At 44.8% G+C, this 14,867-nt stretch overlaps 1 protein-coding gene across 1 annotated transcript; it reads right to left on the bottom strand.

The window, feature by feature from the left end:
• Positions 1–4,325: 4,325 nt before the first annotated feature.
• On the bottom strand, positions 4,326–12,528 carry C2H1orf216 (chromosome 2 C1orf216 homolog). Its single transcript, XM_056560619.1, has 2 exons — positions 12,223–12,528; positions 4,326–5,650 (listed from the first exon to the last, which is right to left on the bottom strand). Exon 2 carries the CDS (start codon positions 5,609–5,611, stop codon positions 4,766–4,768), a length of 846 nt encoding a protein of 281 aa, XP_056416594.1. The 5' UTR covers positions 5,612–5,650; positions 12,223–12,528; the 3' UTR covers positions 4,326–4,765.
• Positions 12,529–14,867: the final 2,339 nt, after the last annotated feature.

Raw genomic sequence — 14,867 nt, 5'->3', positions numbered from 1 at the left:
CTACACCGACCACAAGAACCTCTCCTACCTCCAGTCTGCCCAACGGCTGAATCCTCGCCAGGCCCGGTGGTCTCTGTTCTTTGCCCGATTTAATTTTGAGATTCACTTTCGTCCTGCCGATAAGAACATTAGGGCCGATGCTCTCTCTCGTTCCTCGGATGCCTCAGAAGTTGAACTCTCTCCGCAACACATCATTCCACCTGACTGCCTGATCTCCACTTCTCCTGCCTCCATCAGGCAGACTCCTCCAGGAAAGACCTTTGTTTCTCCTCGCCAACGCCTCGGAATCCTCAAATGGGGTCACTCCTCCCATCTCGCAGGTCATGCGGGTATCAAGAAATCTGTGCAACTCATCTCCCGCTTCTATTGGTGGCCGACTCTGGAGACGGATGTTGTGGACTTTGTGCGAGCCTGCACTATCTGTGCCCGGGATAAGACTCCTCGCCAGAAGCCCGCTGGTTTTCTTCATCCTCTGCCTGTCCCCGAACAGCCTTGGTCTCTGATTGGTATGGATTTTATTACTGATTTACCCCCTTCCCGTGGCAACACTGTTATTTGGGTGGTCGTTGATCGATTCTCCAAAATGGCACATTTCATCCCTCTTCCTGGTCTTCCTTCTGCGCCTCAGTTGGCTAAACAATTTTTTGTACACATTTTTCGTCTTCACGGGTTGCCTACGCAGATTGTCTCGGATAGAGGCGTCCAATTCGTGTCTAAATTCTGGAGGGCTCTCTGTAAACAACTCAAGATTAAATTAAATTTTTCTTCTGCATATCATCCCCAGTCCAATGGACAAGTAGAAAGGATTAACCAGATCTTGGGTGATTATTTGCGACATTTTGTTTCCTCCCGCCAGGATGACTGGGCAGATCTCCTCCCATGGGCCGAATTCTCGTATAACTTCAGGGTCTCTGAGTCTTCCTCCAAATCCCCATTTTTCGTGGTGTACGGCCGTCACCCTCTTCCCCCCCTCCCTACTCCCTTGCCCTCTGGTCTGCCCGCTGTGGATGAAATTTCTCGTGACCTTTCCATCATATGGAGAGAGACCCAAAATTCTCTCTTACAGGCTTCATCACGCATGAAGAAGTTCGCGGATAAGAAAAGAAGAGCTCCCCCCGTTTTTTCCCCTGGAGACAAGGTATGGCTCTCCGCTAAATATGTCCGCTTCCGTGTCCCTAGCTACAAGTTGGGACCACGCTATCTTGGTCCTTTCAAAATTTTGTGTCAAATTAATCCTGTCTCTTATAAACTTCTTCTTCCTCCCTCTCTTCGTATCCCTAATGCCTTTCACGTCTCTCTTCTCAAACCACTCATCCTCAACCGTTTTTCTCCCAAATCTGTTCCTCCCACTCCTGTTTCCGGCTCCTCGGACATCTTCTCGGTCAAAGAAATTTTAGCTGCCAAAAAGGTCAGAGGGAAAAATTTTTTTTTAGTGGACTGGGAGGGTTGTGGTCCTGAAGAGAGATCCTGGGAACCTGAGGACAACATCCTAGACAAAAGTCTGCTCCTCAGGTTCTCAGGCTCTAAGAAGAGGGGGAGACCCAAGGGGGGGGGTACTGTTACGCCGAGCGCTCCGGGTCCCCGCTCCTCCCCGGAGCGCTCGCTTCACTCTCCCCGCGGCAGCGCTCCGGTCACGTCCTCTGACCCGGGGCGCTGCGATTCCGCTGCCAGCCGGGATGCGATTCGCGATGCGGGTAGCGCCCGCTCGCGATGCGCACCCCGGCTCCCCTACCTGACTCGCTCTCCGTCTGTTCTGTCCCGGCGCGCGCGGCCCCGCTCCCTAGGGCGCGCGCGCGCCGGGTCTCTGCGATTTAAAGGGCCACTGCGCCGCTGATTGGCGCAGTGGTTCCAATTAGTGTGTTCACCTGTGCACTTCCCTATATCACCTCACTTCCCCTGCACTCCCTTGCCGGATCTTGTTGCCTTAGTGCCAGTGAAAGCGTTCCTTGTGTGTTCCTTGCCTGTGTTTCCAGACCTTCTGCCGTTGCCCCTGACTGCGATCCTTGCTGCCTGCCCCGACCTTCTGCTACGTCCGACCTTGCTTTTGCCTACTCCCTTGTACCGCGCCTATCTTCAGCAGCCAGAGAGGTGAGCCGTTGCTAGTGGATACGACCTGGTCACTACCGCCGCAGCAAGACCATCCCGCTTTGCGGCGGGCTCTGGTGAAAACCAGTAGTGGCTTAGAACCGGTCCACTAGCACGGTCCACGCCAATCCCTCTCTGGCACAGAGGATCCACTACCTGCCAGCCGGCATCGTGACAATTACTCCCTTCTGGCTGGTCACGCTGGAATAAAAAACACTTTACAGTTGATTGCCAGACACTATTGGTGGTCCTCCTTGGAAAAGGATGTGACCAATTTCGTACGAGCCTGTACAATATGTGCACGTGACAAGACCCCTCGTCAGAAACCTTCAGGCCTTCTCCATCCGCTGCCGGTGCCTGAACAGCCTTGGTCCCACATAGCCATGGACTTCATCACTGATCTTCCTGTATACCATGGCAACACGGTCATCTGGGTGGTCGTTGATCGTTTTTCCAAAATGGCTCACTTTACTCCGCTTCCAGGCCTTCCTTCTGCGCCAACTGAAGCTATTTTTTTGCAGATCTTTCGTCTTCATGGGCTTCCCACGCATATCGTCTCGGATAGAGGCGTTCAATTTGTGTCTAAATTTTGGAGAGCTCTCTGCAATCAATTAAAAATCAATTACATTTCTCGTCCTCCTACCACCCTTAGTCCAATGGACAAGTGGAGAGAATGAACCAGATCCTTGGCGACTATCTGCGACATTTTGTTTTCTCCCGTCAAGATGATGGTCGACCTGTTACCCTGGGCTGAATTCTCGTACAATTTCAAAAACTCTGAGTCATCCGCCAAGTCTTCGTTCTTTGTGGTGTACGGCCGTCACCCTCTTCCCCCCCTCCCCATCCCCACTTCATCTGGAGTTCCTGCCGTAGATGATTTGACCCTGGACTTCTCTTCTATCTGGAAAGAAACTCAAAAGTCGCTCTCACTGGCCTCTCCTCACATGAAGAAACACGCGGATAAGAAGAGAAGATCTCCTCCTGTCTTTGCCCCTGGTGACGAAGTGTGGCTCTCTGCCAAATATATTCGGTTTCGTGTCCCTAGCTACAAGTTGGGTCCTCGCTACCTCGGACCATATAGAGTCAAAAGCCAAATCAACTCCGTCTCCTACAAGCTCCATCTTCCTCCTTCTCTTCGTATTCCTAACTCCTTTCATGTATCCCTTCTCAAACCTCTTATTCTTAACCGCTTTTCCCCCATGGTCACCGTTCCTGCTCCTGTCACTGGGTCCTCTGACGTCTTCTCAGAAAAAGAAATCTTCGCCTCCAAGGTCGTCAGATGTAAAAAAAAAAAATTCTTGTTGATTGGGAGAATTGTGGTCCCGAAGAGAGGTCTTGGGAGCCCGAGGACAATATCCTCGACAAGGAACTCATCCTTAGGTTCCTAGGCTCCAAAAAGAGGGGGAGACCAAAAGGGGGTACTGTAACGCCGATTGCTCCGGGCCCCGCTTCCCCTCCGGAGCGTTCGCGGCGTTACTCCTCTGCTTGCAGCGCTCCGGTCTGCGAGTCTGACTCGCTGCTCTATGTCTCTCGGCGGGGATGCGACCCCCGCGGCGGGACGTGCCCGCCCGCGGGTCGCATCCCGTGTCTCTTACCGGCCCCATCCTTCTGCTCAGTCCTGGCGTGCGCAGCCCCACTCTCTAGGGCGCGCGCGCGTGCCGGGTCTCTCAGATTTAAAGGGCCAGTGCACCATTAATTGGTGCCTGGCCCAATCAGTTCCTAAGCACTTCCACTCCATATAAACCCACTTCCCCTTCCTGTCCCTGCCGGATCTTGTTGCCTTGTGCCCTGTGAAAGCATTATAGTGTGTTCCCAAGCCTGTGTACCCAGACCTTCTGCTGTTGCCCCTGACTACGAACCTCGCTGCCTGCCCTGAGCTTCTGCTACGTCCGACCTTGCTCTTGCCTTGTCCTTGTGTACCGCGCCTGACTCAGCTGTCAGTGAGGTTGAGTCACCTGCCACTGCAAGTCCATCCCGCTTTGCGGCGGGCTTTGGTGAAAACCAGTAACCCCTTAGATTCCGTTCCCCTGGTATGGCCCACACCATCACCTCACTGACACAGAGGATCCACCTCCAGTGTCCTCTCTGCATACCAGTTCGGATCCTGACAACATATGACAAAACTGGATTTTTGCTGCATAATTGCACTGATCTACCCAATAGATGTTCATAGCATTGTATTATATTTTTTGTTGTAAAGATTGTGTTTTGCTTTTTTTGTGTTGTATACAATACATTGTGCATTTAATGTTTAGATCTTTAATATAGTAACATGGCACATTAGTTTACAGTAAGGACATTTAATGATATCATAATACATTTATATAAAAAATATATTCAACTAATATAATGGAGTACAGCCTTTTCTGAATTATGGTGACACGATGTATTCAGTATTGACCTTGGGCTGAGATTACAAATTATTTAATACAATATTAAAGCAGTGTGAACAGCATATATTTCTTGCTACTTTATTATTAATTTTTTACATCATCAAAGTGAATAAATAAGATAGTCACTTTCCCACTTCCAGCACTTGGTTGAGTATGTAAAAGCTGTGATAGGGCCTTTAGTATTTTCCTGGCTTTTTGCTTCACATTAACACGATTTTTAATAACAACTCTCAGGATTTGGGGTTAAGGAAATTTACACATTGAGAAGTGCCATGATTTTTACTATTTTATGCTGCTTCCTTAGTTGGTGACTTATTGCAGCCCTGCTGTATGTATCTTAAGATCTCCTTGCGGTTGTCTAGGATAGTGTCGAAGCTCTCCTGAAGCCTATTCTGCTGATCCTTCACCCGTTGTTGAAGGCTTCTGATCCATCTCAGAAGAGCCAGTCTCCTATACATTGTCAATTGTGCATGATGCTTTTCCTTTTCTTGCTCCTTTAACTTTTCCTTGTCTTGCAGACTCTGAAAAGCTTCTGTCAGGGTCAGTGTGAGGGATTCTGAATCTGATGAGGATTCATCTTCAGACTTCTCTATGTCAGGATCAACTTGTTCTGTGGATGTTAAAGTAGAGGCTTTAGTGTCCTCCCATGTAGTGACCGTAATTCTGTCAGGACTGTCAATGCTGGGTGAACTGCTGGCATAACCATTGTCTTCTAAGGGTGAACCTGGCCATTCGTTGCATCCCTTTGTTGTCTCTGTAGCTGGTGTGTCCACCCCTAATTGCATTATTTCTGCCCCTTCTGGGGGGCTTCTAACTTCTTCCTCTGATGAAGACAAGCTGATCCCTTCAGACTTGTCAGCCTTCATTTTTACCATCACATTTTTTTTTAGATTAGTTCTGTTATCTTCTAATGGAATTCTGTCAGTGTCTTCATTTAGTTTATCTTCACGGTCACCTTCATCTTTCTTCTCCTGTCTCCAGTTTTCATTTTTATCATATGTCTCCTCCAAAATGTTAAAGTTTGTGTCTTGCTTCCTTTCTTTGTCACTGGGAAATGGCATGTTTCCCAGAGGCTTATTACCATAGAAGGGAGAATGGTGAGGGCTGGTTTCAGGCTTCTGTATGGCAAACATCTTCGCACACGGTATTCTTTTTTTTTTTTTTTTTTTTATCTGTTAAAAAAACAAGAGTATAAAAGTCAATTTCTCATGCAGTTCCTTCATATTTGATTAAGGCAAACCGTGATTTCAAAATATCTATTTAGACTGCCTGGTTTGTATACATTGACCTTTTAGAGTGGTAACAATGTGATTTTAGTACTCTCATTGCTATTATTGAGCCCTTCATGTGCACAGCTTTTTATAATTCTTTCTATTTCATGGTGTAGAACCAGAGCTGGGCAGTTTTCCAGTAGTACACACAAAGATCTTCTTTTCCTTGACTTCTCTGGCCAATCACAGCATACACTGTTCCCTGCTATACCATAATGTTGGTGAAAGTGCACTGAACAGCCTGGCACTGTGCTGGGGGGTGATTTGAACAGTACTCTACTACAGATGGCATGTGAAAGGAGTTACTTATGCACTCGGCCTGCAAGGTGCTATGTGAATAGAAATGCAAGAAACAGCAGCAATGAATGGGGTTACACGAAGCACTGAGCTGCTGCTGAGAAGCTAAAGGAGGGGAGATTACCCTGCAACAATGTGAACAAATGGCAGTAGGTACACTGCTATGCACACAAGGTGCAGCTGTAGTGAGCTTCATGGGTTGTTAGCAATGAGAGGAAAGCCTTCATTTACCTTCTAGGAACAGCATGGATCATTTTCAGCATGCTGACTGTCTAACATTGCAGGTACACAACCCAGGATGTATTAGGTTTTCTATTTCTCTCTCTCCTGCACAGAGTACATGCTAAGCCCCACCCTCCCTTTCTGTTTTTTGTCTTGATGTGTGTGTTACTAAAGACAAATTAATTCTAAAAGCGGGCAGTGGACAGCAGATTACAGAGAAGTGAGACACCTAGTGGCTAAGATTTTAATGCTGTTTTTCTGTGGTAAGGAGTAAAGTTTTTGTTAAATGAAGTGATTTACAAATATGTTAGGAATCATAAAGGCTATCAAATGAAGGGATGTTGTTTAAAATTACATTGACCATTATATGTCTTTAGGAAGTTAAAACAAATAGTTTGCTAAAGGGAAACTTACATATTCATTTTAAAGTGGTGCTTTAAAGGGGGATGTCTTATCGCGGGGGTCGTGCCGCTGGGAACCCCTGTGATCTCGGCTGTGGCACCCCAGACATCTGGTACATAGAGTGAACTATGCTCCATGCCGGATGACTGGCGAAGGCTCGTAACATCAGTCATGCCCACTCGTGACGTCACGAGCCCCCGGCTCTAAACCCGACTCTAAACGAACGCCGAGTGCAGCAGAGGGGTCCCCAGCGGCGGGACCCCCACGATCAGACATCTTATCTCCTATGATGTCTAGACCCTTAACGACCACGGGTTTTTCTGTTTTTGCACTTTCATTTTTTCCTCCTCACCTTTTAAAAAATCCTAACCCTTTCAATTTTGCACCTAAAAATCCATATGATGGCTTATGTTTTGCGCCACCATTTCTACTTTGAAGTTACATCAGTCAATTTAGCCAAAAATCTATGGCGAAACGGAAAAAAAAATCATTGTGGGACGAAATTGTAGAAAAAACGCAATTTTGAAACTTTTGGGGGCTTCTGTTTCTACGCAGTACATTTTTCGGTAAAAATGACACCTTATCTTTATTCTGTAGGTTCATACGATTAAAATGATACCCTACTTATATAGATTGGATTTTGTTGTACTTCTGTAAAAAATCATAACTACACACAGAAAAATTTATGCGTTTAAAATTGTCATCTTCTGACCCCTATAACTTTATTTTTTTCCGCGTATGGGGCGGTATGAGGGCTCATATTTTGCGCCGTGATCTGAAGTTTTTAGCGGTACCATTTTTGTATTGATCGGACTTTTTGATCGCTTTTTATTCATTTTTTCATTATATGAAAAGCGACCAAAAATACGTTATTTTGGACTTTGGAATTTTTTTGCGCTTACGCCATTGACCGTGCAGTTTAATTAATGATATATTTTTATAGTTCAGACATTTATGCACGCGGCGATACCATATATGTTTATATTTATTTTTATTTACATGGTGTTTTTTTTATGGGAAAAGGGGGGTGATTTGAACTTTTATTAAGGAAAGGGTTAAATCACATTTATTAACTTTTTTTTTACACTTTTTTTGCAGGGTTATAGCTCCCATAGGGACTAGTGTTGCTCGCGAATATTCGCAATTCGAATATTATTCGCGAATTCGCGAATTTCGCGAATATAGCGCTATATATTCGTAATTACGAATATTCGTTTATTTTTTTTTTTTCACAGTACACATCACAGTGATCACCCCTCTCTGCTTCCAGCTTGTGTGGTGTAAAGAAGGCTGTAATACTACTGTGTGAGACTGGCGTGCGAAAATTCGCATATGCGAAAATTCGCATATGCGAATGTTCACATATGTTTATTTTCGCATATGCGTATTTTCGCATATGCGAACATAAAACGAGAATATAATGAATATGCGAATATTCGCGAATATATGATGAATATTCGTCCATATATTCGCGAATATTCGCAAATTCGAATATGGCCTATGCCGCTCAACACTAATAGGGACCTATAACACTGCACACACTGATCTTATACCCTGTTCACTGCAAAGCCACAGCTTTGCAGTGATCAGCGTTATCGGCGGTCAATTGCTCAAGCCTGAATCTCAGGCTTGGAGGAATCAATCGCCGAGGGGACACGCCGGAGGCAGGTAAGAGGACCTCCGCTCGTGTCCCAGCTGATCGGGACACCGCATTTTCACTGGGGTGGTCCCGATCAGCCCCGCTGAGCAGCCGGGCAGCTTTCACTTTCGGTTTAGACGCGGCGTTAAACTTTGAACCGCGTCTAAAGGGTTAATAGCGCGCGGCACCGCGATCGCTACCGGGTGCTATTAGCCCCGGGTCCCGGCATCAGATACATGCCGGGACCGACCCAATATATCGCGGGAGCTGGCCAAGGACGTAAATATACGTCCTTGGTCGTTAAGGGGTTAGGGGCAGAGCACCCCTTTAAATGCAACTTTCGGCACACAATATCAACTGAATGTATTATTTCCTTTGATAAGGAAATAATATATGCACAAAAAGGGTTCAAAAATGTCAAAAACTGAATGATAATTTTGGGGCATGATAATTTACATAAAATCACATCACAAAAGAAAGCTGTATCACTGTATACTGGAAGACACAACAAAGTTTTATTACAGATAACTAACTTTAAAAACTATGCGGCCTGACTTAAGTTGAAAGGCTTCATATTTTCTATGTTTATTTTGGGCTATCAAATAGTTGTTTTGCAAGAGATGTTTTATTCTTTAATGTCACAGTCACATGAATAGTAAGTTACTGAAATAGAAGCTCTTATCAAGTTGACACAAGGAACCGTTGTTTCTGTTAAAAACACAGGGGTCTTTGACACCCCCAACATGAAGAGCTCATTAATCCTTAAACAAGGGTATTATTGTTTTTAAAGAGCAATCTTCATCTTTTCTCAAATCATTTGTACAGTAGGGATCCTAAACTTTGTGTCACATGCTACATACAGCTATGTAAACACAAAGTGTCCCAGTCTTGTGTTTTTTACAATTCTAGATTCAGTCATTTGAGTCACTTTATTTTAGCAGTGAGAAAAATCTGCATTGTAAATATTTGTATACATATTAGATTGTATACAATCCATGCAACAATACATTTCCTAAATTTTATAAGGCCTTTATTGATGTACCTACTAACAGTGTGTCTTAGTAACCAGTATGTCATTGTGTGAAAGGGACCCTGTCATCATTTTCATGCTGCCTGAACCATGAGTCATTGGGGCGGTGCTCGGCTTCTCCCCGTTTACCCAACCTTGATTAATAGATGTCTTTCTGTTTGAGTACAGGGAGAGATCTATCAATCAAGGCTTTTGGACCGCCCCAATGACTTGTGGGAGGCAGCATGAAAATGATGACAGGTTCCCTTTAAATGACTATAAATAACTAGAACGGGACCCCTTTATATACACACCAAAGTGGTTCTGGTGTAGTTATTTATGGTTGGTGGAACATCTGCTGAGCTTGTACCTCTGATGTGCTGCCTATGGATACCCAAGGTACAATACATTTTTTATAGAACACCCTTTGGCTTAATAGTCATATAATGTTATCACAAATCAGATTTTAAAACACTAAGTTTTTGTGCAAAATTTGGCACCTTTATGCATCTCAAGATCAGAATCTCACCCAAAAATTGGGCCAAGTATGGATGGTTTGAAGTCGCATGATGACTTCAATTGATCATGTGACAGAATAAACAAAAGGACATGAAATATCTCCTTGAGAGAACCACCCAAGATGTATACCAAAGTTTCCTATTACATTGTTCAGTTTTCTTATCTGTTCATTACAATTCTGTGTGGTTGTCCCAATGTGGTTTCATTATATATTATATGGTTCTATTCAAATAACCAAATTGGTCAATGACCCAGCCACAGGATACAGGGCTAAACTTCACACTGAATACCATCAGACACATAAACTGTGGGTAAATATAAAAACTATTTTGCCTTGAAGTGGGAATTCTAAAACATTGATGTATTTTGAGTGGCACGCAGTAAATAAAATATCCACATATGGCACCATTATCCTTTAGCCCTAGAAAGTAAGTTTATAATGTGCTTCATCCAAACACTGTTGATAGTCTTTAATCAATATTTACGGATGTAGTTGAGGATGACGTACACTGTATATGCTTTAAGAAGCTGAGGTTTCATATACAGATGTGTACAGCTGATGTATGATCAGGGAGAGGTCTGGTCGAGCAGTGTTCCCCAAGCAGTGTGCCTCCAGCTGTTGCAGAACTACAACTCCCAGCATGCCCAACGTTTCCCAAGCAGTGTGCTTCCAGCTGTTCTAGAACTACAACTTCCAGCATGCCCAATGTTTCCCAAGCAGTGTGCCTCCAGCTGTTGCAGAACTACAACTACAAGTATGCCCAACGTTTCCCAAGCAGTGTTCCTCCAGCTGTTGCACAACTACAACTCCCAGCATGCTCAACGTTTCCCCAGCAGTGTGCCTCCAGTTGTTGCAGAACTACAACTCCCAGCATGCCCAATGTTTCCCAAGCAGTGTGCCTCCAGCTGTTGCAGAACTACAACTCCAAGTATGCCCAACGTTTCTCCAGCAGTGTTCCTCCAGCTGTTGCAGAACTACAACTCCCAGCATGCTCAACGTTTCCCAAGCAGTGTGCCTCCAGCTGTTGCAGAACTACAACTCCCAGCATGCCCAACGTTTCCCAAGCAGTTTGCCTCCAGCTGTTACAGAACTACAACTACCAGCATGCCCAACGTTTCCCAAGCAGTGTGCCTGCAGCTGTTGCAGAACTACAACTCCCACCATGCCCAACGTTTCCCAAACAGTGTGCCTCCAGCTGTTGCAGAACTACAACTCCCAGCATGCCCAATGTTTCCCAAGCAGTGTGCCTCAAGCTGTTGCAGAACTACAACTCCCAGCATGCCCAACGTTTCCCAAGCAGTGTGCCTCCAGCTGTTGCAGACTACAACTCCCAGCATGCCGAACGTTTCCCAAGCAATGTGCCTCCAGCTGTTGCAGAACTACAACTCCCAGCATGCCTAACGTTTCCCAAGCAGTGGGCCTCCAGCTGTTGCCGAACTACAACTCCCAGCATGCCCAACGTCAGTGTGCCTCCAGCTGTTGCAGAACTACAACTCCCAGCATGCCCAACGTTTCCCAAGCAGTGTGCCTCCAGCTGTTATAGAACTACAACTCCCAGCATGCCCAACATTTCCCAAGCAGTGTGCCTCCAGCTGTTGCAGAACTACAACTCCCAGCATGCCCAACGTTTCCCAAGCAGTGTGCCTCCAGCTGTTGCAGAACTACAACTCCCAGCAAGCATGCCCAACGTCAGTGTGCCTCCAGCTGTTATAGAACTACAACTCCCAGCATGCCCAACATTTCCCAAGCAGTGTGCCTGCAGCTGCTGCAGAACTACAACTCCCAGCATGCCCGTTGGGCATGCTGGGAGTTGTAGTTCTGCAACAGCTGGAGGCACACTACTTGGGAAACTGTGGTAGAGGAAGGAGGCTGTGCTTCCTTCCTGCACTCATTGCCTGGTGCTGAAAGGACAGCACCCTGATGTACAGTCTATCACAGCCACCTACCAGGGCCTCTCTCGGTAACCATAGATATTGGGCTAGGATGACATGTTCCAGGTAGGTACTAAATCAAATAGATCAGAAATGCAACAGCAGAAAGATAGAAATATGTTCCTTCTAATGTTATTTTATTGCATTTATTTGGTGAAGAAAGACAGTGCCCCTTTATAAAGCTACTAAAAACCAAGGTGAATACACTGACAGCCTATCCAGCTACACTGCACAGTATCCTTACTGCATAGTAAGCCCATCCTCTGTTATATATGAGATCCCATGCCCAACCCCCTCCTTGCAAACAACCTGTTCTTAGTAGAGCATCACATCCAGTTTAGAAATCTATACAGTGCCCACACCCATGGAGCTGCTGGGGATTATAAAGGCCATGTCACCTTGTGTCCTCATCTCTGTGCCCCCTCTAGCAGCAGCAGAGAGGGGCAGACCTACCTTGTGGAAGTGGCTCTGCTCCCCACTTCAGCTCAGGCTCCTGGCTGCTCCTCCCGCTGCAGCTAAAGGATGGGAATGTTTTCCTGAGCAGGAACACGTCAGTGGTTACACACTTCCTATGTGCAGACAGCCCAGACCATCACAGCACGTCCGCTGCGAGCTGCAATGCTTCCACTCTCAGAACAGTCATTTCCTAAGCGAAACAGCATTGTTGAGTGTTCTCTGCATTGATCGGAACTGCTGCGAAGATCTAAATATATGTAGAGGAATGAAGAGCCCCTGGAAGAGGGAATACTCAGATGTGTGTATGTGCAGACTGGGCAGGGTCCTGGGATGTGTGGTCCTAAAACCTGCTTCTCTATATACAGTGAGGTATTACTATGAAGGATTCAGGGTTTTTCCGTTTTTGCACTTTAGTTTTTTCCTCCTTACCTTTAAAAAATCATAATTCTTTCAATTTTGCACCTAAAAATCCATATGGTGGCTTATTTTTTTGACCACCAATTCTACTTTGTAGTGACATCAGCCATTATACCCAAAAATCTATGACGAAATGGGGGAAAAAAACATTGTGCGACAAAATTGAAGAAAAAACGCCATTTTGTAACTTTTGGGGGCTTCTGTTTCTACGCAGTACGCAATGACACCTTCTCTTTATTCTGTAGGTCCATACAGTTAAAATGATACCCTACTTATATATAGGTTTGATTTTGTCGTACTTCTAGAAAAATCATAACTACATGCAGGAAAATGTATACGTTTAAAACTGTCATCTTCTGACCCCTATAACTTTTTTATTTTTCTGCATACGTGATCTCTGAATTTTTAAGCGGTACTTTTTTATTTTTGTATTGATCTGACTTTTTGATCACTTTTTATTAAATTTTTTATCATATAAAAAGTGTCAAAAAATACGCTATTTTGGACTTTGGAATTTTTTTGCATCTACACCATTGACCGTGCGGTTTAATTAACTATATATATATATATATATATATATATATATATATATATATATAGATATATATATATATATATATTTTTTTTTTTATTAATTAGGAAATTTCCGCACGCGGCAATACCACATATGTTTATTTTTATTTATACAGGTTTTTTTTTTTTATGGGAAAAGGGGGGTGATTCAAACTTTTATTAGGGAAGGGGTTAAAGGATCTTTATTAACTTTTTTTTCCCACTTTTTTTTTTTTTGCAATGTTATAGCCCCGATAGGGGCTATAATACTGCACAAACTGATCTTTTATATTGATCATTGTTATCCCATAGGATAACATTGATTGATGATTCTTTCTGCCGCTTGACTGCTCATGCCTGGATCTCAGACAAGGAGCAGTCATTCGGCGATCGGACACGTAGGAGGAAGGTAGGGGCCCTCCTTGTGTGTTCCAGCTGTTCGGGACGCCACGATTTTGCCGCGGTGGTCCCAAACAGCCGACTGAGCTAGCCGGGAGTAGTTTACTTTCACTTTAGACGTGGCAATAATCTTTGAAAGGGGTATCTAAAGCGTTAATAGCGTGCGGCACCACGATGTGCCGTGGCCCCCGCTTTATAGAAAGGGAGAGGACTCAGGGCGTACAGGTACACCCTGCATCCATAATAGGTTAAAGCTGTGGAGAGCAGGACTTCTGGTCTCAGTCACCAAGCACAGGAGGAGCCCAATTCTTCATTATGGGAATAACTGAGTGAATTATTGTCAGATTGTAGAAGACACATGGCGATACATCATATAAATAATAGTTGTGAGACCGGCCATGCTCATTTGCATAATTATTTATATAAGAGTGACATCACAGGATGCACATATGCAGGGGAAATTTAGTCCTATTTTGACCCCTATAAATTTTTATTTCTCCTTATACGGGCCTGTATGAGGGCAAATTTTTTGTGCGCCGGTCTGTAGTTTTTAACAGTACCATTTTTGTTTCAATGTGACTTTTTGATCGCTTTTTTTTAATTAAATTTAAAAGTTGCAGTTAGTTACTAACTACAACTCCCAGCATGCCCTGATATAGCCTGTGGTTCAGCAGCTGCACCAAACAAAAACTACAACTCCCAGCATGATGGACTATACAGTAGCATATAGAATAGATAAGTGTTTCCTAACCAGGGGCGCCTCCGGCTGTTGAAAAACTACGACTCCCAGCATGCCTGGACTGCCGTTGGCGGAGGACTACATCAGATTCGGTGGATTGCGACGATGACCAGTGTTTTTTTAATGTCAGTAAAAGGGTTAATGCGGGCTGTGGGGGAGTGTTTTTTCATAATTTTTTTTTCAATGTGTCGTCTTTTTTATAATTACATTTTCAGGCTTAGTAGTGGAAGCCGTCTTGTAGACGAAATCCATTACTAAGCCGGGGCTTAGCGTTAGCACCAAAAACAGCTAGTGCTAATCCCCAATTACCACCTCGGTACCCTCTGCCCCAAGGGTGCCAGGGAAAGCCAGTACCAACAGGCCCAGAGCGCCAAATATGGCGCTCCTGGGCCAAGGTGGTAACAGGCTGGCGTTATTTAGGCTGGGGAGGGCCAGTAACAATGGTCCTCGCCCACCCTGGTAACATCAGGCTGTTGCTGCTTGGTTGGTATCTGGCAGAGAATGAAACTACGGGGGAACCCTATGCGCTTTTTTT

This window comes from Hyla sarda, chromosome 2 (genome assembly GCF_029499605.1).
Source record: "Hyla sarda isolate aHylSar1 chromosome 2, aHylSar1.hap1, whole genome shotgun sequence".
Lineage (NCBI taxonomy): Eukaryota > Metazoa > Chordata > Amphibia > Anura > Hylidae > Hyla > Hyla sarda.
The sequence above is the reverse complement of the archived record's forward strand: the minus strand, read 5'-3'. Positions and strand labels throughout refer to the sequence as shown.